Source organism: Magnolia sinica, chromosome 19 (assembly GCF_029962835.1).
Source record: "Magnolia sinica isolate HGM2019 chromosome 19, MsV1, whole genome shotgun sequence".
In the NCBI taxonomy this organism is placed as follows: domain Eukaryota; kingdom Viridiplantae; phylum Streptophyta; class Magnoliopsida; order Magnoliales; family Magnoliaceae; genus Magnolia; species Magnolia sinica.
The window spans coordinates 54,184,555-54,207,518 of record NC_080591.1 but is presented as its reverse complement, the minus strand read 5'-3'; the positions used below and the strand labels follow the sequence as shown (position 1 = coordinate 54,207,518).

Sequence of the window (22,964 nt, the reverse complement as noted above, 5' to 3'; positions counted from 1 at the left end):
ATCCATGATTCATGATCATTTGCATCATATGTATGCCTGATGTGAGGAGTGACCGATCATAGCATATGCCTTCGGGCGGACTGTTTATGGGCTCCCTGATAGGCGGAGTTGCCCCCATATAGGTGCATGGTACATGCAGGACTGTTGCATGACTGATAGTGTGACTCATGCACTTGCATTTGTGTGATTGTAGTTACTGTATGCCCTGGCGACATCAGGGCCATAGCCTCCATAGACACATCGTGGATGGCAGGATTGGATACAGAAAATATTTAGTTTTAGCATATGGGCGCCATAGATGTCCCTGGGTGAAAATCCCTAAACCCGATGGTACCAGAGGATGACTCCAATATCAAGACCGAGTGGATACACGAGCACGCGAGGGCCGTATACCAGTAGGCCACGTCTCCCACTGTGTCGTGGTCGGTTGGAAAGGGGTGTGACCTTACCCGCCTGAGTGAGGGGGCAATTTCTAGGTTGAGTTTGACCAGCTTGAGGAATCGGTCCGCTATCAATGAGCCGGGCCCAATATTGGCAGGTGGATAGTAAGGTCTCTTCCACCCTCCCAGTTATGCGTCCGGATAGGGGCGGCAAGCTGGTGTAGAGTGTACTTGACCCCGGTGATTATCTATACTGAGAACCGCACTGGTTTGATGCTATAGTGAGGAGCTGCATTGATATGTGGATGAGGATTGACATGCTTGACTTGCATTCTGCATCACATGGCCTTGGTGTGGCCGATCGCATTCATGTTTTGCATCGCATAGCCTTGGTACGGCTGATTGCATTCATGTACTCATCACCATGATTCCGCATTACTCTGACCTTGCATTCTGGGCACGCTTATATTGCGCACACACTTACACCACCCTTTAAGCTTTCTATAATCTTATGCATGATTGATACGTGAAGGTGACGCCAAGTCGCAGCCGTAGCATAGCAGCAGTAGGAGTGTACGGTCGAGCCTTTGGAGTTTTGTTATTCGCTCTATCTTGTATTTTTTTTCCTTCCGACGCATTGTACTTAAAGTTTTTGATCATAGTGGATTTTGTGATGGTGTTCTTGTGTTTATTGTTCGTGGGTTATGCTTTTGGTTATGCTCATTACAATTGAACTGATGATTTAAAATCCTCTTTGTAGCATCCCAGGATCGGAACCTGGTGTATAGGTGCCGGGAGCCGAGAATGGGGTACTACGGAGGCTGTCGGCGCTAGATTCGGCGATCGAAAATTTTGTGAGCCCGATTTCCGAGTTTGGGGCTTGACACTAGTTATAAATAGTCCACACCATGAACATAGCTAATCTAAAACCTAATCATTGCCCACAAGAAATCTTACTACCAAATTCATTTCAGAAATGCCCCGATTTTTCAAACAAGCTCTAGACCGCTCGTTAGTGGCCCACTAGTTCCAAAACTATAGAATAATATCCATATTATTGGGCTTGACGTCCATCGCGAAACATCCAGTCGAAATCGTAACTCGGATCGCTCAACTTGGACTTACAAGGTCGGTGCATGAGTTGTGCGAATATTCTTGAAACTAACCAAGAACTTAAGTCACTTATCTGCGTTTGGTCTTTGCCCAAGTTGTGGCTTTTGGATCATTAGATCACGACCAAATTTGGGGCAACAACCTAGAGTAATGTCCTATACAAATCCGTATAGTCGCGGGCCCGATCGATAGTCGGTGACCATTGAACTGAATTTGATCTTACCCGTCGATCGACACCTGTAAATGACGGGCCGTTTATGTTTATGGGTAGATCATTGTTAGGGCCAACTATCTAACGGTGGGTGTCGACTCCTACGCCCTATAGTAGCCCCAAAATGGTAGAAAAATACCTCTTAGGGCTAGTATAGTAAAAACCCACCCCTTAGGGCCATTTACACCAAACCTGGCACTGTATAAAGGCCTTATTTGGGCACCCCCTCTCCCCATACGAATTTGCCCTAGGAGGAACAAAGGGAGAGATGAGAGAAAAAGGAAAAGAAAGAGAGGAAGAAGAGAGTGAAGGAGGGTGTTGTTGGTAGAAAAGCCAAGGAAACTTGGAACCTTAGCAAATCTCATTCCTTTCTCTCACATCCACAACTCCAATCTCTATTTCCAACCGATTGGGGAGGTAAGCACCCATCTTTTTGTAATCTTTTGTGTTGATCTAGGATTTGCATGTAACCCTAACATGCAAGTTCATTTGACTCAGGATCTCTATGAATCCACCCGCGAGCTTGGCAACCCTAGATCATTTCCTAGAACTCTCAACGATTCATAGGTGCGGACTATTATTCATAAGTGGCCTAACACCAATTTTAGTATAACTCTGATGATTATGATTATTTGGATGATGTATTTGAAGAATCCAGAGAAAACCTAAGCTAGACCTTATGTTTTAGATCCTCTCAATTAACATGGATTGATTATGGCATGTTTGTTGTTCCTCAACATGATTGGGCATGGGTTTGGTGAGTGCATGTTCATTATTACTTGATCCTTGTGATAATCCCTTATAGCTTGTATGTTGTATTAATCATTGTTATATATATGTGCTTACGTAAGTCTCCAAATGTATGTTATGCTAGCATTAGTTCTTGTCGCATGATTATGCTATGAACGGTATAACTCTTGATCTCCTGCTAACCCACACCACACACATGCACATTTATCTTGTAATATTATTAGTACTTGCATTTATAGAAAAATTTGAATATTCATGTTTGAAGATGAATACATGACACCACTTGTGTTAGATGTTAAATTCAGAATTGTTGAAGTGTCATTGATTACCCTCAAATCCCTAGGTTAGTTAGGAAACCGAGGTGAGAAAAGGTGGTCCCGCTGGTAGGACTTTCCTGAGGCTAAACCGACGATTTTAGGCGGATACGAATGGGCGACAATTGTTGGACTACATGGGTCGCTTGTACCCGGTGTCGTCCATCACGTACTCGCCTGAACCCGCGCGGTCTAGTCCACATATTGACCAACCTTGTTTGTTAACCTTGTCTACTCACGTATGTATAGAACTTGGAACACCTTTCAACCATTGTAACCCATTGATAACCAAACTAAAACCGATCTACTGACTCGTGAGCTGGGTATGGTGGAATGGGATATTGTGCCTAAGCTGTTGGCTTACGATGGGGTGATGAGCCTCCCCGTAGTGACCAAGAGCGATTCCTTTTCTTAGCACTCCCCATATGCTTGAAGTCGGGGATGGGGAACCCGATGGGATCAAGGATCGCGGAGTCCTAGCCTCGCACGTTGAGGGACTTTGGCCTCACAACTAGTTGAGGGTATTGATACGTGGGGTGTACCAGTTTCTCCAATCTGCTGGATGAATGAAACTAACTAAATACTCGGTTAACATTATTCATGCATTACACTAGCTAGAATTTGGCGACTCGGCAGTTGAGGTCGTAATAAGAGAGTGCTGGTTATGTGTGATCGTTAGACGGAGTCGCTCGAGGGAGTGTTGTGGCGAGATCATGTATCATATCATCTATCATGCATATGCATTAATAAGATTAGCTAAGGATTTATGAATGTTTTCCTTTCATTACATTCATAATATAATTGATGCCTGATGTAACTTAAGATTAATAGTACCCACTGAGTTGATCACTCACTCCCACTGTAGGACAGCATTTTAAAACACCAACCAAAGTATTTACTAGATGCAGGTGAGGCGGAACTCGACGAGCCGAGCGAGGTGAGTAAGGTTAGGGAAGAAGAGCTTTCCAGACTTTCGACGGATCCTTTTAGTTTGAGTTTGGGCTATCGTGAGTTATGAGCCAAGGCCCTAGTCGCTTTGGGTCATGTATGAGTGAGACTATATCTCTATTTAAATGATTTTGAATTCGTGGTTTGGATATTTTTATATTTAGTAGCAATTGATACTGCTTTATAACGTATTTATGCTCCATATCTTGCTAGATCATCCAGTGTTTATGAGATTATCCAAATCTAATTAAAATATAAAGCCCATTAGGGCACTTATGACACCTGAGAATTCGGGAGCCGAATTCTTACACGGATACTAAAAATCCGGAGTGTTACAATTACCACGTCACCTTAACCGGAATTTAGACCAAAAACCCCATTATTTGAGAATAGTAGGAAGGGTGGTCCACCATTCAACCCTTCCCAGTGCGTTTATGCAAACTTCCCAGCTTTGGCTTAACTTTTGCTCCATCTCTCCTTTTATGGCTCCCATAAACTTCTTTCGCACTGTTTTCTTCCATCCACATGCATTCTCGGGATACTTAAAACAATGTAATCTATTTATCCAACCGTTAATCAGGCCTGATGCACATTCCATGGATTACCATGCAAACATGGACGGCCTGGCAGTTGTATCATTCCATTTGTTAGGGCCATCATGGCTTGCTTATGATTCTAAAGAATCACTTTCATTAGTAAATGAAAACCATCCCATCCGGGCTTAGAAAAATCAGATGGCTATAGAAAATAAGGCCATCCTTGGGTCATTGATCAGTGTAATATTTGCATGACAGTGCATCAAATGTGTTCTGGACTCAATGGACGGTTAAGATCAGTCAACTAATAGTGTCCGAGGGGAGCATATGATCCCTTGTACTGATTCCCCAGTTAACGAAGTTGTTAATAAAAAGCTGGCCACATTGATATGTGTGGTATACATCCATGCCGTCCATATGTTTTTCCAGCTCTTTTTATGGCACGGACCCAAAAATGAAACAGATCCAAATCTCACGTGGGCCACTGCACAAGAAATAGTGATGATTGAATGTTGTGGGCCTCAAAAGTTGGATCAAGATGATATTTGTCTTTTACCTACGTCTATATCTGTGTGACCTTATCAACAGGTTTTGGATGGAAAATAAACATTATGGTGGGTCCTAGGAAGTTTTTAATGGTGAGCGTTTACTCACCATTTTGTCCTGTGGTGTGGTCCCCTTACATTTAGATCTGCTTCATTTTTGGAATCTTTTACTAAAATGAGCTGGAAAAAAATATGGACGGCATAGATATCCAACATATACATTAAGGTGGGCCCTAATGTCATGGCCGCACCACATCCGCCTTCCCTGCTTCAATCATGAATTAGGCAATTAAAGATTGATCTAATTCGTGAATTGGGTGCTCATCCAAACACCCCCAAGATACAAGGACCTATAAGTCTATCCTTCTCGAATCTTGACCTCTGAATCCGGTGGGCCCCACCCTATATGTGGAATGACCCAAAAATCTCAACTCGTGAGGCAATCCCTATTTGTTTATTTGGTGGCTTGTGAATAGGAGCTTTGGGAAGCCTACACTACACGTCTGTACAAGTCAGCTAAAGCATATTGATGATAGCTTGGCAGACAGGTGTAATAATCAATATCCAAGCCATCCATCAGAAGGCTACATCTAGATAGTGAAGTCCACCTGATGGATGGCTTGAATATTACACCGGTCTGTAAATTAACAGACAGCAAGAAGGGCACAATAGAAGGCCCACATTCTTCCACGTGAAAGAAAAAGAGCCCAGGGAATGAACGGCTAAGAGGGTACATATATATATATTCATGGTGGGTCCCACAAGATGAATATCCGGGATCATCGGAACTTGGGCAAGTGGATAACCTATTGGTGGGTCCCACCATATATATGGATATCCGGATCATCTGCAAATGGATAACCTATTGGTGGGCCCCACACTTGCTCCTTTGAACATGGAAAAGATTGTTGTTATCTTCAAAGTCATTTTATAATCAACTTCAAAAATTAAAAAAATAATAATAAGTTGGTAGCCGAAATATAACCCTTTTTTCGATTGGTTTTACTTGTAAATTTTTCCATTTTCTAACATCTTGTGTGTACCATTGACATTTCCAAATCCGACTACAAAAAGGGTTCGACGTGCACAGCGTGGCAATTAAACAATTTCTTTAAATATTAAATACCTTTCGCTATCTTCCGTGGGAACACTCAAACATGTTTTGATGACGCTTGAAATCCAGTCCATCCATCAGTTTCCCAACCTCGTTCTAGAAAAATCTTCTACAGAAGACAGATTCGCAACCAAAGTGGGCCCACAGAAAAAATAAAAATAGTTGGGACCATTGAACCTTATTGGGGCCCACGGAAGTTTTGGATCAATCTGAATTCACGGTTTTCCTTTTATTTTGATGAGAAACACCTTATGAACGGCTTGGATGGCATATAAACATCACGTGAACTCCAGGAAGGTTTCAATGGTAGGTATTTCCCTTCCCACTGTTTTCTGTGTTGCGGTCCATTTGGCTCTTCGATCTAGCTTATTGACAGCGTTTCAGCCTAAAATGAGCTTGCGAAACTGATGAACGGAGTGGATTGCATGACAACATCTAGGTGGACCCCACTGAGCTTTGTGTTTCTGGAAACTTGTGTGGTGGTTTGTATATTATATTGGACTACCCCAAATCAACGCAACATGAGTTCCAAAACCGTGATCAGAGCCTTTAATTCCGTTGGTTCAACCATGTATGCCTAAACCCTTTAACACCGCCGTTTGGATAGTAAGGTGGGCCCAACTCCAAACTTTTAAACAGACTAGAGAGATAAGAAGGCCCAGGCTCCATATTCATCGAACGTGTGATCGACCACCACGAACAGAAACTTTAATTCCTGTGGCCCCACCATGGATGGAAAAACCCTTCAATACCACCATTTGAATCATAAGATGGGCCTGGCGTGAAAAAATGTAAACAGACGGTGGAGATAAGAAATCCAAGGCTTCATATTCATTGATCAAACGCCCAGTTTTTTTAACTGTTCTGATCGTTCAAAAAATGCAGTTTCTGTATGAAGGGTCATCCATGGTAGGGTCCACCATGATCGATTCGTATTGCCGAGCTGTGATGGCGTACAGTTGTGAATAGTCCCGCGTACTACTAAAACACACTCCGAAATGAGGTTTGCGAGAATACATCCCGACGTATTTATTACTATAATATACGTCAGAGACTTTAGCCGTTGATTTTGGATTTTTCAATGGTCAAAACCGTTTATCTGATAGAAATCACATTCGATGGTGTACTCCCAAAAGAAAATTTCATAATGGATATTTTATACAGAGGTTATTCTGACAATCCATGTCAAAGTAAAGGAACCAAATCATTAAAGTGTTGAAATTTTCTAATTTAGAGACTTCTTGTTCTTTATCCACCGTACAAAGTGAGACTCATGGTATAAACGGTTTGGATCATTGGAATTTGACCTAGATTCAAATGATAAAGTCCCTACGTATTGTAGACACGTCGCGATGCACGCTAGCCAACCTCCGAAAAGCAAGATTAGTCGTATTAATGCCCAAGTAGAAAGATTTCTGTGGAAGGTCTTCTTAAAAACAACACAAATGGTTTCGATAGGGTACGGTGCAACCGTACCACAGTGTGGTTCGGTGCAGGTTTCCACCCCTAGTTTGTATCTTCAATGATGATCTGAACCGTTTATGCTCTGGATTCTACGCCACCCGAGCCATGTGAGAAGAATCTGTTGAACGAGTAATTTTGTAGGAAGATTGATATTTAATTGCTCATATTCAAATTTCCATATAATCAACAAAGTATATTTATAATATTATAGCTTCTAATATGGTAGTAATGAGAACATGAACGGTTTAGATCATTCTTAGAATGCAATAAGGGAGTGGAGAATGGCCACCGTACCCTATACAACCCCAACGCAAGATGTAGGGGTTTACGATCGCAAGCGTGAGAATAGTATTTTAACAATTACAACAGTGTGCGTTTGTCACTACATAATAAATTAAGGCAACTCACGTGATCCGTATAGGCAAAATGCTGGGCCCCACTTTAGATCGTATTTCGAAATAGCACTGATCAGATGCTTTTGGTTTTCCCTTTGAACGGACACGATTTCTCATTTGTGCATTGACTGTACAGTTATGATCAACCTATCACTGTGGCAATGTGGCCCAATTGAAGCAGGAGAAGCGGATTGAGGGATATCCGGACTCTGTGGGGCCCACCGCGTTGTATGTGTTTTATCCACGCCGTCCATCCGTTTTTCCAGGTCATTTAAGGCATGAACCGAAATTGAAGCATATCCAAAGCTCAAGTGGTCCACACCATAGGAAACAGTGGGGATTGAATGCCTACTGTTGAAAGTATGGCTGCACAATTGTAATAATGCTTATTTCATTTAGCGTGTAGGAGCCGCACACATCCACACGTGGGTGTGCATTTGCCACAACATGACACGTGTGTGCAATATTTCGATAGGGTGAGATACCCAATTTAGATGTTCTGGCATAAAACTAGGACATTTGCATCTTAGGTGGCCCACAGCATGTCAAAACAAACGAATGGCTAGAAAAAACCTAACCGTCAATTAATTAGCTTTGTATGCTGTGGCCCACCTGAAGGGTGAAACAGTCTGATTTATTTTTGTGCAGAAGATCTAAATATTATTTCCCACCCTTGGGAAAGCTCAGTTCTCACACACGTGTCCATGCCTATGTGTGGATGTGTACATCTCCGCACGAGTGTCAAATCAGCAAACTTCGTGTAAATGCCGAGCTGCATGATTCACAACCCTAGGGTGCTCTTCAGTTTGACAAATGGGAACACTGGTTCGTTGATCTTGACCATCGGTCCTGTGGGCCCCAGCGTGGATCATGCCGCAGATATCTCCTAGATCTGTAGATCCTGGCCATCCAATTGTTGTCTACGTGTCATCCTCCCAACCATCCATTTCCAGTCCAGGGGTGTGCTACGCGGGTAAGACGTGGGGCCCATCTGATGTACTAACGACATCCAATACACCCATCAGATGTATGGTATGCAAGTTACTTACAAGACCCAAAAATCAGCTCAAAAGAAAGCTCATCTGGGCCACACAACGGGAAACAATTTGAGATGGAACACCGACCCTTGATTTGCGTGGGGTCCCGTCTTGTTTTTATAAGGAATCCTGTCCGTCCAGACAAATAAACTGCTCCGGATGAAGGGTCAGGATGAAAATAATTCTGTTCCTAGACTCCGATGGGCCCCTTTGAGAATCAATCACCAGCGTCCCCTCCCACGTTTCCCCCTGTGCTGTTCCCCACCAGAGTTCTGGATCGAGCTGATTTGGGCCTGTGGAGGTAACATGAAGGGACGCATCCAATGGACGGTTTGGATGTGACAGTAAACCATGTGGGCCCCACGTCTTCCCAGAACTAACGGTTCCACTGGACCGAACTCTTCCAGGACACAAGCAGAAGCTGAGGAGATCTTTTGGGTCTTGTAAATCCAGTTGTTCCCATCAGATGAACGGTCCGGATCAACGTTCCAGTAGACCCCACTTCCAAAAACCGAAAATCCCGGGATATTACCGATTATCCTGGGGTCGAGGATGACAGAATTCCTGACAGTAAATTGTGAGGAACGCACAGCGTAATTTATTTGCGGATCTAATTTATTATTATAGAAGGTTACAGAAAATATCAATTCCCGAACCCTTTTCTTATTTCCATGACTTGTGGGATTCATATATAAATACTCCCACCCTCTCTCTTTCTCTTTCTCCATTCAAAGAGATAGTTGAAGGAAAGTTGGATATATAGTGAGAGGAAAGAGATTCTTTGGAAATCATGGAAGAGAGGAAATCCAAATTCAAGAGGATTTGTGTCTTCTGTGGAAGCAGCCCAGGCAAGAAAATCAGCTACCAAGAAGCTGCTATTCAGTTGGGAAATGAATTGGTACAAACAAACTCCTTTCTATATCTATCTCATTGAATTGTCTTTCTTTGAATTTGATCTGATAAGGGAGTTTTGATATCTTTGTTTTATATTAGAGAAACCCAATAGAGATTGTCGAAAATTATTGGTTTGTTCATATTTGAAATTCTCTCTCTCTCTCTCTCTCTCTCTCTCTCTCTCTCTCTCTCTCTCTCTCTCTCTCTCTTTCTCTTTTCATTTTGTCTCTCTCTCTCTCTCTCTCTCTCTCTCTCTCTCTCTCTCTCTTTTCATTTTGTGGGCCATTTCCATCTTGATATGGGTTTTTGAGTTGGGATTCGTTTTTGGATGTTTGAGTTGCAGAACTTTTTTATTTCATGGAGAGAGAGCATTTGGATTCAAACCTTTTTATTTTTTGGGTGCAATCTAAATTCTAATGCTTTCATTTCGGGAGAAAAACCAACTTCTAGAGAGAGAGAGAGAGAGAGGAGTTTAGTTTCAAACCATGAATTTTTGGGTGAAATCTAATGCCTTTCGTTTTTTGATCAAAACCCAACCCTCTCTATCTCTCTCTATCTCTCTCTATCTCTCTCTCTGAGAGGGAGAATTGTTTCAGACCAAATATTTTTTGGGTGCAATCTAATGATTTCATTTCATATTTTCATTTATTCTTCCATATTTATGAAATTTACTATATCTTCTCCAAATCTGATTTAATTCTTTTTTTTTTAATATAAATTGTTTTATGTTCTCTATTACTTTTTGATGTGTTAGGGGTTATAATGAAACAGGCATTCAACGTGGTAGCATTATTGGTGAATTGGGTTTTATTGAGTTTTGGCATGAGCCCTTTGTCTTAGCTGTAATCTGCCTGTCTCTTTGGCCAGACTTCTTGCATGATCTCCTTGAAAATTAAAACAAATAAATAAATAATAAAAATAAAATAAACAAGCAAGCACCATGCTCTCATCTAGGGAAACAAACGTGCCACCTTTGCATCATGACTCATTACCATGTTTTCTTGGGCACACTCAGTTTTATGTTTTCCCATGTGTGTGTGACTATATATATATATATATATATATATATATATATATATATGAAATAAGGATTGATTACTTACAGCGCCTGCACCACAACTGCTGTGTGTTTTCAGCCGTTGGATGCATTAAATATTCTTCTTTTTTTTTTTTAATATCCCCCACTTAAATGCACATCCATGATCCACGAGCTAAAACCGCCTTCTACCACAAATTTATGGCAATGACAGTAATTAAGAGAAGTGGGCGTGGACCATTATCCAACCAATCTATGGATTTGTATACGTGGGCCTATTTCCAAAGTGGGGTTTTCCAAAATTCAAGTTTGGGATGTATTGGGATTCCCGCCCACCATCCATGGAAGGTGTTTGTGATGGTAATGATGATAGTAATTACTGTTCATGATGGTAACTTGTGATGCATGGGTTTTTTGACACGTGTCATGTGGGGTTTGCATTTTCAATGTGCATGAAGGTGGAAAGGAGGATTGATTTGGTGTATGGAGGTGGCAGCGTGGGGTTGATGGGGCTCGTTTCTCTGGCCGTTCATGATGGAGGGCGCCATGTTTTAGGGTATGTTATCTTTCCTTGTTTTATTTGTGTTTTTAACGGTTAGATTCCTATACAGATGTGTGGCAATCATTTTCTGTTATCTGAACCACTGGAACTGTGGGGCTGATTGTGGATGTAGCATATCTCGAAGGTCATACTGATCAAGCAATTCTGACCGTCCATTTGATGGTGTTATCAAATGGGTGGTCAAAAGTAAAACAGTGAATGTCCTGACTTCCAAGGACAAAATCAAGTTGGTTACTATCAATTTTCTATTGTATTTTTATAGTCATGCTCCATCCTCAGCTGGGTCAGATTTGAACTGTCTGGATTGCATCACAGTTATGCCATGTGCACAGATGAATAATAGTCACCACCATTCTCAAAATAGTGGTGAACTATCATATAAACTTGCTTGTTCTCGAGCTTTTGACATGAATGAGTGCATGTTTCTTGGTTTTACCACAGTTTCATGGAATGAAATGATACCTCCACCCCATGTTTCTGATATGATCACCCCCTTTTGCTTTGAAATGACAAATGCATGTGCAAGAAAATAGGGCCTAGTTATCAATAACTGTGTCTGTAAAATAAGCTCTTTCTTTGGGTTAATGTTGAAGTGGAATGCTAATTCCATTCTCTCATCCTCAAGATAAAAATGCAATCTCATTGCAAGTGCCAATGGGCCACGTCTGTGTGGGATCAAGGATGTGTTTCTATGGTAAAAATCTGAGCGGGCCACTAAATATGTGTGGCATGCTGAACGTAGAACGTTGGTTATCATTTTATTTTATTTTTCTAACCACCCACTTCAAGATTGCTTGTGTGGCCTACTTAATTGATGGACCGACAGGATCTTTTATTCTCCATGAGAATTACCCTATATTGCCATGCACGTTGGTTGGCCCTTGTAGATGAGTAGGATGGAATTAGAACTTCTCTACTGGGAAAAATGATTTATTGGATCTGGCCTCAAGGAGACTATATGTGCAGGTTTTCAATTGTAACAGAATCCATACCGTTTATCTGTTGGGGCCTACCGTGGATGGATTATACCTTGAAAATCTCATAAATAGGACAATCTTAACCATTCAAATTGTTGCCTACAAATAGATTATTTAAAAGAGAAACAAAGCAACAATTAATATCTGATGCAGATTAGTGTTGATCTAGACTAACAAACAATGGGCCCCATTTGTGTCAAAAAAGAAAACCGAGTACTGTAGCAAAGCCTGAGTGGAGGATCCTATAATTCCTCATTGTGAAATGGATTGTTAGTTTTCTACATTCCAGTAAGAAAAGTGCATGCTTTAGATAAAACAGTGCCGTGATTTTTTCTTGACATTGGGATTGCTTTTCCAAGGAAAGGCTTTATTCCTAACGTGGGTCCTTCTAGAATTTCATTTAGGAGACATTTCAAACCGAAAGCCCCTAGTTTTACTATGCTTCCCACCCTTTTTTCTACTTTTAGTAGGAAATTTGTGCAAAAAAGTAGCATAAAATAAAAGAAAGAGGCGTGTGCTCAATTAAAATAGAGTCTTAAATAACATTTCCCTCTCCCACAAGCACCTCGAAGCCATACATCAAAATTAGGCCCACACCCTTTTGATGACAAGGTTTGCTCTAATATGTCCGGATGTTTTGTAATGTGATACGTCGGTACTTTAGCTTTTGAATCTGGATCATCTTCCAATGATCCATATCATCTTATACAAATTTGTCTCACCATGTATGGTGGGTATAAACAACAAATGAAATCTCTTAGATTTGATTGTTTCAACCATATGATTTTGGATCTTTTGCTCATAAAGTGGATGGCTATTATAACCTTTATATAATCAAAGGATTGAAATATTTAATTTCAGAGATTTTTTGGGTAATCCCTCATCTATGGAAACCCATTTGACGTAAATGGTTTGGGTCGTTGAAAAGAACCCAGTTGCAATGTCTAAAGAGCCAGCATACGGTATTCCAACATGTTGAGATGTATTCAAGGAAACCTCTTAGATTACCTTTGTCTGGAAGTTGGTAGGTAAACTCATCAGGTGGGTCACACACGTATGCTAAAAGAAAGTGCCAATGGTCCACATTTAATTTACATGTGCCACATCTTAGCTTGCTTTATTAGTTGACAGGCCTAATTTGTGGAATAGGTCATCTATACGCCCACCTGATGGATACTTAGATGTGTGACAGGTAGGCACATGTAGCCACATTATAATCTGAGTATATGGAGGTTTGCTACTTCCCAGCTTCACATGCATCTTACCAGGCATGTGAATTGAAGTTTCAACCATGAATCAGTTGGGACCCACCATATGTATGATCTGAACAGAAAATAATAAGGCCATTCAACAATCAAGCCCAACGATTGCAGAAGTGATGAACAGTATATCTTACATGTGAGAGGTTGTAACATTTGGTAGTGTGTAGAAATGCATGTAGAGCTAGCAAACCTTGAGTATATATATGGTGTAAAAAAAATTCAGTAGCAATCAGAACTTTCAGTGAAAACCCTTGTGGGGCTTCTCTAAATCCTTATCAAAAGCGAAAAAATCCCATAGCTGCACAATCTTTCTAACTTAGTGCAGCTCCTATTTTGGCCCGTTCTTCAGACTGTCTCTTGAAAACATTATGAAACAGACACTTCCCTGCACCTGCACCCGAATCTATTGCCGCTTCACTTCACACTACTTGCAACTATAGAAAAACCTTCAGTTGTTCTAAGTTGCAACTGGTATGGTCTCTATATTTTACTGACCCTTTGCCTCTGTGTGTGTGTTTTCTCTTATTGTTTTAATTTGCAGGGTTATTCCCAAGACTTTGATGCAAAGGGAGGTGAGTTTGAGGACTTTGAAATAATTCTAGTAGTTTCCTTCTTCTTCCATTATTTGCTGCACTCTTTTCAGTTTATAAACAGATAAATGCAACGACTCTAGAGCATTAAAGTTCATTAGATGTTATGCGACAGGACAGCTTGTCGAGACCACTATGTTTTCTTAGGAGGGAGGGTGGATGAGTTTCTGTCTAGTGCTATCCAGCTGGGCATTCATGTCTCCTTTTGTTATATCTGGTTTTATAGTAAACGGTTTGATAAATTCAACATGCGTTTAGAGCCATACGCATCCCACATGTAGGTACCCATGCAAATATGAAACACGTGTGTGAGATCCGAGCTTTCCATAAGGGTGAAAATAATGGATGGATCTTGTGCCTACAAATTTGACAATTTCAATCTTCAGGTGAACATGATGTGCAAAAGAAATTGATGGATGATCTTTTTCTAGCTATTCATTTGTTTTGATATGATGTGTTCTACTAGAGGTGTGAAATGGCCTGATTTTTATGCTAGAAGATCTAAACGGTGTAGGTCACCTGGTGAGAAGCTCAGATCTTACACACGTGTCACATTTTGATGCATGTGCACACAGTTGTATTAGCAAACCTCTTTATTGTTGAGGAATTATTAGAGTCCTTGTGCATCATAGCATGACCAGTGTCTTGCTATGCCCAGCCCATGCAGGTAGGACCCATGACCTATTGATCGAGACTGTTGAACTAATGGGTGGGGGTGAACTGTTACTCTTCCATATTTGAAGATTCTAGCCATCCAAATCTCCCTACTTTTTATCTAGACCATTGTTGTTTTTTCTCTTTTAATCATCATCTTTAAGCCACAAATTGAAAGGTTGGCAATCTCTAATCTGTGTGACTCTTATGGAGCCAGCCATTCACCATAGAGGTCATATCAGTGATCCAGCTCTCATCGAAACATCCATCCACTTGTGCAAAAGGTGCATTGCAGCATTATTATGTCCAGATGATTACACCACATAAATTCCTCTATCAAGTGATAACGGGAGAAGGCCAACACCTCCCAAGATTACACAAAACTGTAGCCATGGGACCATCAACCGCAAGTAGAACTGTCCATCAGCTGGGTCCCTACATGGATAGACAGTAGCGGAAAAATTGAGGCCCATTTGGCTAGAGAAAGACCAATGGCTCAAATTCAGCTAACAGAAGTCAATTAATTGCAAGGATAAGAATCTGATACTAATCAGTCTGATTCTCTTACTATTGGCTATTAATGGCACATCCCACCAGATGAACAGTTCAGATGCCACATATTTCATGGAGGTCCTAGGGAGTACTAAACTAATCATGTATGATCAATGTTGTATGGAATTGGGTTACTTCATCTTTATCTGACCCATAGGATTGGTTGTACTTACTCTTTCATTTTGGGTCATCTGATCTTCCTCTTTTGGGTCTAGAATTTTGTGTTGGGGTATTTTTGTCTAGGCATAGAACATTGTAGTCTGCTAAAAAATGGAGTGACAATCATTGTGTTGATTGAGGGGCGTTTGGAGGATTCATTAACCATGTGAGTTGATGAATTACACTAAATTGCTAGAGGACAATGCATCTTATCATGTGGAGTTTGCATTTAGGATTTGAAATGTAATACGTTCCTCTGATTGTGATAAACAACAATAGGCATAGAGAAAAAATTCATAAAAGAAAAGAAAAACTATTCAATCAAAATTTCCCCATTTTTGTTAATTTCCTCTATCTATAGGGGTGGCAATGGGCAAGGTTAGGACTGGGCTCTGACTCCGAATGTGCCAGAAGGCACCAACCCTACAGTGTTGGGTCAACCCTTTACGGAAAAGATCGAATAATTGTAGGTTTGAAATAGTCCAATCTAAGTTTGTTTGTTTTTTTTTCCTTTTTGGGCATCCTCTACCCATCAAATCCTATCATATAAACGGTTTGGATCAATGAAACATGATACAATGAGTCTTTAAACTACGCATGTTTAGTGGGGAATGTTATAAGTGTCTTCTTTTTTATTTTTACACAAGCACTCACAACCCACACACACCCATGCACTCACACCACAGTGGGATTTCACCATGATGGGTACTCTAACCCATGACCTCATGTTGAAACTCTTGTAAGTATACCACTGAGGCATGAGTAAGGACCCTGAGTGTCTTTAAACAATCCATTCATTCTATCTTTCAGTGTCCAACTTGGTCACTGATCCAGGCTTATGTCAAGCCAGGCCAGCCCTTTGGCTAATTTCGGGTCCTGTTCCAGCCTGTAGCCATGTGCTAAGCTCACCATATTTCTCACCAACATATTACTTGTGGGACATCTGAGCCATGCAAAAGGTGGTCCTCGCCGTGAATTATACTTGGCTCAAAAATCAGGCTGATTTGCTTTCCAGATGAGCTACACCTTTGAAATCCATGGATTGCTGATTATATGAACCCATCTCTACTACTGTGGCCTACGCAATCAGTGGATATGCTATGTTTTTTTACCCGCTTGATCTTTCTCACCTTGGGCCCATCTCAGATGTTCTGAACAAATGACTAGTATGTGGGCCCCACCATGTATAGCCCTCAAGCGAAAATACCCAGCAATCACAAGTCCTGATCTTCAGATGGATGGACTTATTGAATGTGAAGTTTTGCTCCTCCTTTTAACTGTTTGTTTGCAGGCGCTCTGGGGCCAACGATATTCTTCAATCATTTAGGTTACACTGTGGACCATGCATATATGGTCCGGTAAACAAAAAGTCTAGAATATCAAGATGAGACTCTTGTAGGGTGGTCCCATCTGACTACAATCTGGGGTACACTAGGATTTACCTTTCTTTTGCCTTTTTCTTCTTCCTGTGGCTTTTATATGTAGGCCAAACTCCTATGTTAGTTCACCACTCTTTTGAAAATGGTTGCCGCTCAATTCTCATCACATGTAGCACTGGTTTACAGCCTATCCAGACCATTCAAATTGTGAGCCCTATTATGGATTGAGCATATCAATAATATCCCATGATTATGGGAAAGTAAAATATTGAGCGGTCCAAATTCGAAGGGGAAAAATCAGATAGTTAATATTATCTTCTCAGTGTAGATTTTTATATGCTCCATCCGCAGTTGGGTGAGCAACTTGGACGGTCTGGATCTCCAGACAACTGTGTATGGTCGAATGTTTACCACCAGTTTTTAAATGGTGCAAAACTAAAATATTATCTTCACATTTGTTCTGAAACTCTCAAGAGTACCCCCCAGACTGTAGTTTTGAGGGACGTACTTGGGCTATACCACCCCTTGGGAATGTTCATCTGGTGGGCTCACCATGGTATCTAAAGATCTACTTGATGGACGATCTGGAGCAAGCCTGTGTCACATGCACTGGGCCAGTAAGAGAAAGAAAGAGCAATTATTCACATTCAACTAGCAAGTCCATTAGCGTTCGTTGTATGCTGTCCATTGTGAAAAACCCATCAAATGAAGGGTTCTGATCATTGATCACCAAGGGTGTTGTTGTTTGTGTATGTTATACACCTGTGGACCATGACTTCGGGTAGTCCTAGTGTAAATCAATGGGCCCTGAGATTTGACCATATATAATATATGATCTTGCTGCAGATAACTGGCGAGACTGTTGGTGAAGTGAGAGCTGTGTCTGACATGCACCAACGAAAGGCTGAGATGGCTCGCCAAGCTGATGCTTTTATTGCTCTGCCCGGTACTGATACTAAGCCCACACCTAAAATCTCTCTCTCTCTCTCTCTCTCTCTCTCTCTCTCTCTCTCTCTCTCTATGGTGATCACCTTGTGTAAAATATGACAGACCATTGATAAATAACAAAATATTAGTGTGGTCCACCTGATGAGTGGATGCGGCTGATTTTTGCACGAGGTAATTCTCATAATGCGGCCAATCTACCGGTTGGACTAGAAAACACACACACACACACACACACACACACACACACATATATATATATATATATATATATATATATATATAAATCTTTCTCATAATTATTGTATCTCTTGGGAATACATATGAAAAATGTATCAGGTGGATATGGGACCCTCGAAGAACTACTGGAAGTCATTACATGGGCACAGCTCGGAATCCATCAAAAACCGGTAACACATCCTTGTTTCTTACTATCCTTTGGTAGCAGTAGAGGAATTCATTATCCAGTGTGTAAGCTATACACTACAGCTTGGTGTGTAGTTCATGTACTTATTTCATTGTTAGGCCCATTTGGATGTGCAAATTAGGATTGGTTTCGTTGTTTCAGTAAAATCCATCTGCTTTGCATCTGAGGAGGCTCACAAAACGAAATGAGTGATACCGATGTGGACATTTTCCCCATTTGATCCGGCGGTTATAACCGTGCCACTCTTCCAGTTAAAGGATAGGAACAGTTGCAACTCGGTTTGTCATTCATCTAAATTAGGACCCATGACTTGGACAATTCAATTTGAGTTGTGTATATACATCCTATGTGTACAATTTAATAGTGCCTGTGTATCAACCATCATGCACTTCCAGAGATTCAAAGTTGTGAGTCGAAGACTATAATAATTGGTGTATAGGTCATTGGACCCAACTTCATGCTAGACGGGATGAGATTTGAAATTGGACACTTTGAGTCTCCCCTCAAAAGTGCTTATCAAGTGGGTCAGGTCTAGAATCTCTTCAAGTTGACGAAATCCAACAGACTGCCTTTGGGCCGTCTCAATCCATCCAACTCAAATACAAGCCACATAGATAAATGGGTCAGGCCTGGATCTTCTTATTATGGACCTGAACCCAAACTCAATTTTGGAATTGGACCTGACCAAATCAGACCCAAGCACGTGCCACCATGATGAATGGACCACAACCTTCATGATTGGGCCTACCTTGCCATCTGGAAGGGTTTGTCCATGTGGGACTAGCAGGCTTCAAGAACGCAATAATGCATGGACTGGCATGGCACCTCATGCCATGTGCTATTTTTACACCCAACATGGAAATCATGATTAGTACGATGGTTGCATGGTAGCTAGTCACATTTTCAATCAAATGTTAAATAAAAGTTTTGAAAATATTTGATTCCTTCCAATTGGATTTAAAATACTCATCTAATACATTGGGAAAAGGTCAGTAGCATGTTGGTTTTTGTTTTTTTTAAAACATGAAAATCATAGTTGGATGATTAAAGAGATGATCCATTGTTCCTATTTGTATTGATTGATCTGGACCGTCAATAAAAACCAGAACGCATTTCACAAGCCACAATGCAAAAAATCACATTGATCCAATGATCCAATCCATCCTTGATGAGGACTTATATATTTTTTTTTTGAAGCCATCCTTCCTACAAGCCATAGATGTGCTGGCTGTGATTGCCTAATGAAAGTGACTCTTTAGAATATAAGCAATCTGTGATTGTCTTTAATAAACGGATGGAAAAATTTGTTAGATTGGACATATTTTTTTGTAAACAATATTGGCTGTGATTGCCTAATGAAAGTGACTTAATTTTTGATGAGGACTTATTTTTTTTTAAGCCATCCTTCCTACAAGCCATAGATGTGCTGGCTGTGATTGCCTAATGAAAGTGACTCTTTAGAATATAAGCAATCTGTGATTGTCCTTAATAAACAGATGAAAAAAATTGTTAGATTGCACTTTTTTTTTTTTTTTTTTTTGTAGACAATATTGACTGTCTGGATTAAAGGACTTTATCAAATGATTAATATCTGTTAGATTGTGTGAAATTTGTACGGTAGCCTATGAATTGTTTGGTGGACCTAATGAACAGTTTAGATCAATGGATTGCACTGATTAGGTGTCCCAATGCAACTGGGAGCACTGTTACTTCTTATAGTGCATGAGAGCATTGGAGCATTTCTCCTAATAAAATATTATGGATTATTGGGATTATTAGCAATCCCATAATCTGTTTCTTAAGCTGTGCACATGCATGTGCAAGACAGTTTATTTACAAACCACCACATGCTACAACATGGCATGTAAGTTTGAGATCTGATCCATCCATTGGAGGGACTGCGTGATGTGGATGCCAAAGTGCAAGAATCAGGTCAGTCCACTTATCAGGTGGGTCATAGTGGGAAGAAAAAATAAAAATCTACCACAAACAAAGCTTACTGGAAGTATTCTGTCCGCCTCTTTCTTACATTGTGACCCGCCTATGAGTGCACTGGCTTGACATAAACATCTTACACAATCAAACCCACTTGATGGATGGCTAGGATATTGCACTTATGCTTGCGGACATGGTAGCATGTACTTGCCGTAGTAAGCTTATCGTACCTTTTTTGTTTATATAGATGAATCTTTCATTGAAGAGATTAATTAATTTAAATTAATTTGGCAGGTGGGTCTCCTGAACGTGGATGGATATTATAATTCCTTGTTATCGTTTATCGATCAAGCTGTTGACGAAGGTTTCATCGCGCCAGCTGCCCGTCGAATCATCATATCTGCTCCAACAGCCAAGGAATTAGTCAGGCAACTTGAGGTAATAATAATAGATAATTTTACAAAAAAAAAAAAAAACTACCTACTTAATATAGGATTTACATTCCAGTACCTTTATGAAAAAGGTTTTGAATAAGCTACTTCATGAGTAATTATCATTCGAGTACATTCTGCTAGATCTATTGACAACGGTTGAGGGTGGCTGATGAGAGCAAAGAGGTGCTTCAGTGGGCCCCACAGTGATGTTTATGTGAAATCCACCCCAATGACCAGTTGCATTGCCCCCTGTTAGACTCTGGGCCCGAAACTCATCTCTATCTGTGATTCAGGTGGACTAGACAATTGGACTATATACAGCGAAAAACTTTTTCCTTGATGTGGCCCACCTCAATCATGGATGGACCTGATTTTTGGGCCCTAGACTAAATTTTGGTGTGGCATCTAATGGTTGGAGTGGATTTCACATAATCATCAGTGGTCCCTGTAAAAGTTTAAGGTCATGGGCCTCCCTCACTCCCATCTCCATTGGTGTGGCCTCCCAATCACAGGTCAGCCTGATTTATTTTCTTGTTCCTAACACGAGATTACACATCTCAACTGTGAGAGTGGATTTCACACATACACATCACAGTGGGCCTCATCAAAAGGAGTAAATGCTTGTTGGGCCTTGTAAAAATAAAGGTCATGCATGTCTCTCCCAACTTTCCTCTGAGGTTGGCCGTATTTTCTACCCCTGTACATAACATTAGATTACACATCTAATGGCCGGACTGAATTTCATATGCACATCACAGTGGGCCCCATCAAAAAATAACAAGGGTGGAGATTCTGCCGTTGATGGAGCTGCTGTGATGTGTATGTGGAATCTCCTGACCATTAGATGTGTGATCTCAGGTTAGATAGAGGTGAATCAGGTGAGCCATGACCTCCATGACCTTATAGGGCTTGCCATGATGATTGGTATGAAATCCAATCCATCTCACATAAGATTTAGGCCTGGGCCTCAAAATTAGGCCCATCTATGTTCAACTGGCCCACACTAAGGGAAACAATCTTGAGGGTCCTATGGAGGGTGAGTCACCTAGTTGGTTGGTGAGGTGGATTTCACATAAACATCACGGTAGGCCCCACTAGAGCTGCCCAGCTACTTTGCTTGCATTGGCCCACCATATCCAACGGAAGGAACCCTGATGAGAATGGTACTGGAATGTAAATTGTATATTTAATAGGTGGTTTTTTGTAAAATAATTATAATAATAATAATTATTAGAGATTTGTTAATGCCACACATATGTGCATGTGGCCACCTGACGTGTGTTGTGAGATATCCAAGCCGTGCAGTGGTAGGGTAGGGCCATCATGTTGTTTTTCTGATGATTGAATCAGATAAGATTGATTAGCGGGGTGTGGCCCACTTGATTACTTGGGGCATCATCTCATTTTCATGGTCGAATTGATCTCGAGACACCAACAAATGAAAAGCATAAATGTCCCACGTGTTCATGGTGGGACCTACAGAACTTGGCCAATCCGCTTCCCTTCTGGATGTGTTACAAATGAAAAGCATAAATGTCCTTTTTTTTTCTTCCTTTTTTTTATCTCAGGAGTATGTGCCAGAACAGGATGAAGTCACAGCCAAGTTGATCTGGGAGGCTGAACAACTAAGCTATGTGCCTGAAACAGGTGTTGCCACGTGATTGGCTTGGGAGATGGACCCCACATTTTGGCCTAACATATAAATATTTATATAAAATACATATACTGTGATCCAACCGTTGAATAGCACATACACGAAAACTAGAAAATGTTATACGTAGTCACGCCCAGCAGCAGCTTTGTTTTGGGGATTTTGTTGGTTTTGTCTTTTGATGAATCAAGTGCAAAATTATTGACTGATTAGACGGTCCACATTTTGTGTAGAATTATTGTACACCGCTAGATCCTTGAATATCTGATGACTTGCACCGTCTTTTTAATTTTTGGGCATGTGGGGCCCATGGTTTAGTGGGTCCAAGCTGTTGGTATGGTGGGTCTAAGATGGAAAAAAGCCTATAACCCTTACATTAAGTGGCCAGAAAATAGACAGTTAAGAGAGAGAATATAGCAATCCGTGCATGTTTGTTGAATGGACCACCTGATCAGACTGTATATATCCTCTGCCTAAACGAACGTGCCTGAACCTGAGATCAACCATCCACTTTTGTGCAATATCTGGACCGTTCATTTTATGTGCCCATTGTGCATGATATATAATAAAAATGACGTGGCACAGTAAATCAGACGGATCCAACCATCAAGCTGGACATGCTAGTACAACATAACTGGATGGTCGAGAAACAGATCAGTAGTGCATGTATTACTTGAAAAATGGCCCCTTCTAACATTTT

General features: G+C 40.8%; 1 protein-coding gene across 1 annotated transcript; it reads left to right on the top strand.

Moving 5' to 3' along the window:
- The first annotated feature begins 9,458 nt into the window (after positions 1-9,458).
- Positions 9,459-22,485, top strand: LOC131235367 (cytokinin riboside 5'-monophosphate phosphoribohydrolase LOG7). The gene is made up of 7 exons (XM_058232530.1): positions 9,459-9,705; positions 11,196-11,293; positions 14,080-14,110; positions 17,719-17,818; positions 18,157-18,227; positions 20,474-20,617; positions 22,182-22,485. The coding sequence occupies exons 1-7, from the start codon at positions 9,598-9,600 to the stop codon at positions 22,272-22,274; spliced, it is 645 nt and encodes a 214-aa protein (XP_058088513.1). The 5' UTR covers positions 9,459-9,597; the 3' UTR covers positions 22,275-22,485.
- Positions 22,486-22,964: the final 479 nt, after the last annotated feature.

Bases quoted from the DNA above. Each gene is read 5' to 3' on its own strand.
- LOC131235367 (XM_058232530.1), top strand. From the start codon at position 9,598: ATGGAAGAGAGGAAATCCAAATTCAAGAGGATTTGTGTCTTCTGTGGA. The intron at 9,706-11,195 runs GTACAAACAAAC...ATGTGCATGAAG, and splicing joins TTCAGTTGGGAAATGAATTG to GTGGAAAGGAGGATTGATTT. The intron at 14,111-17,718 runs GTGAGTTTGAGG...ATCTTGCTGCAG, and splicing joins AGACTTTGATGCAAAGGGAG to ATAACTGGCGAGACTGTTGG.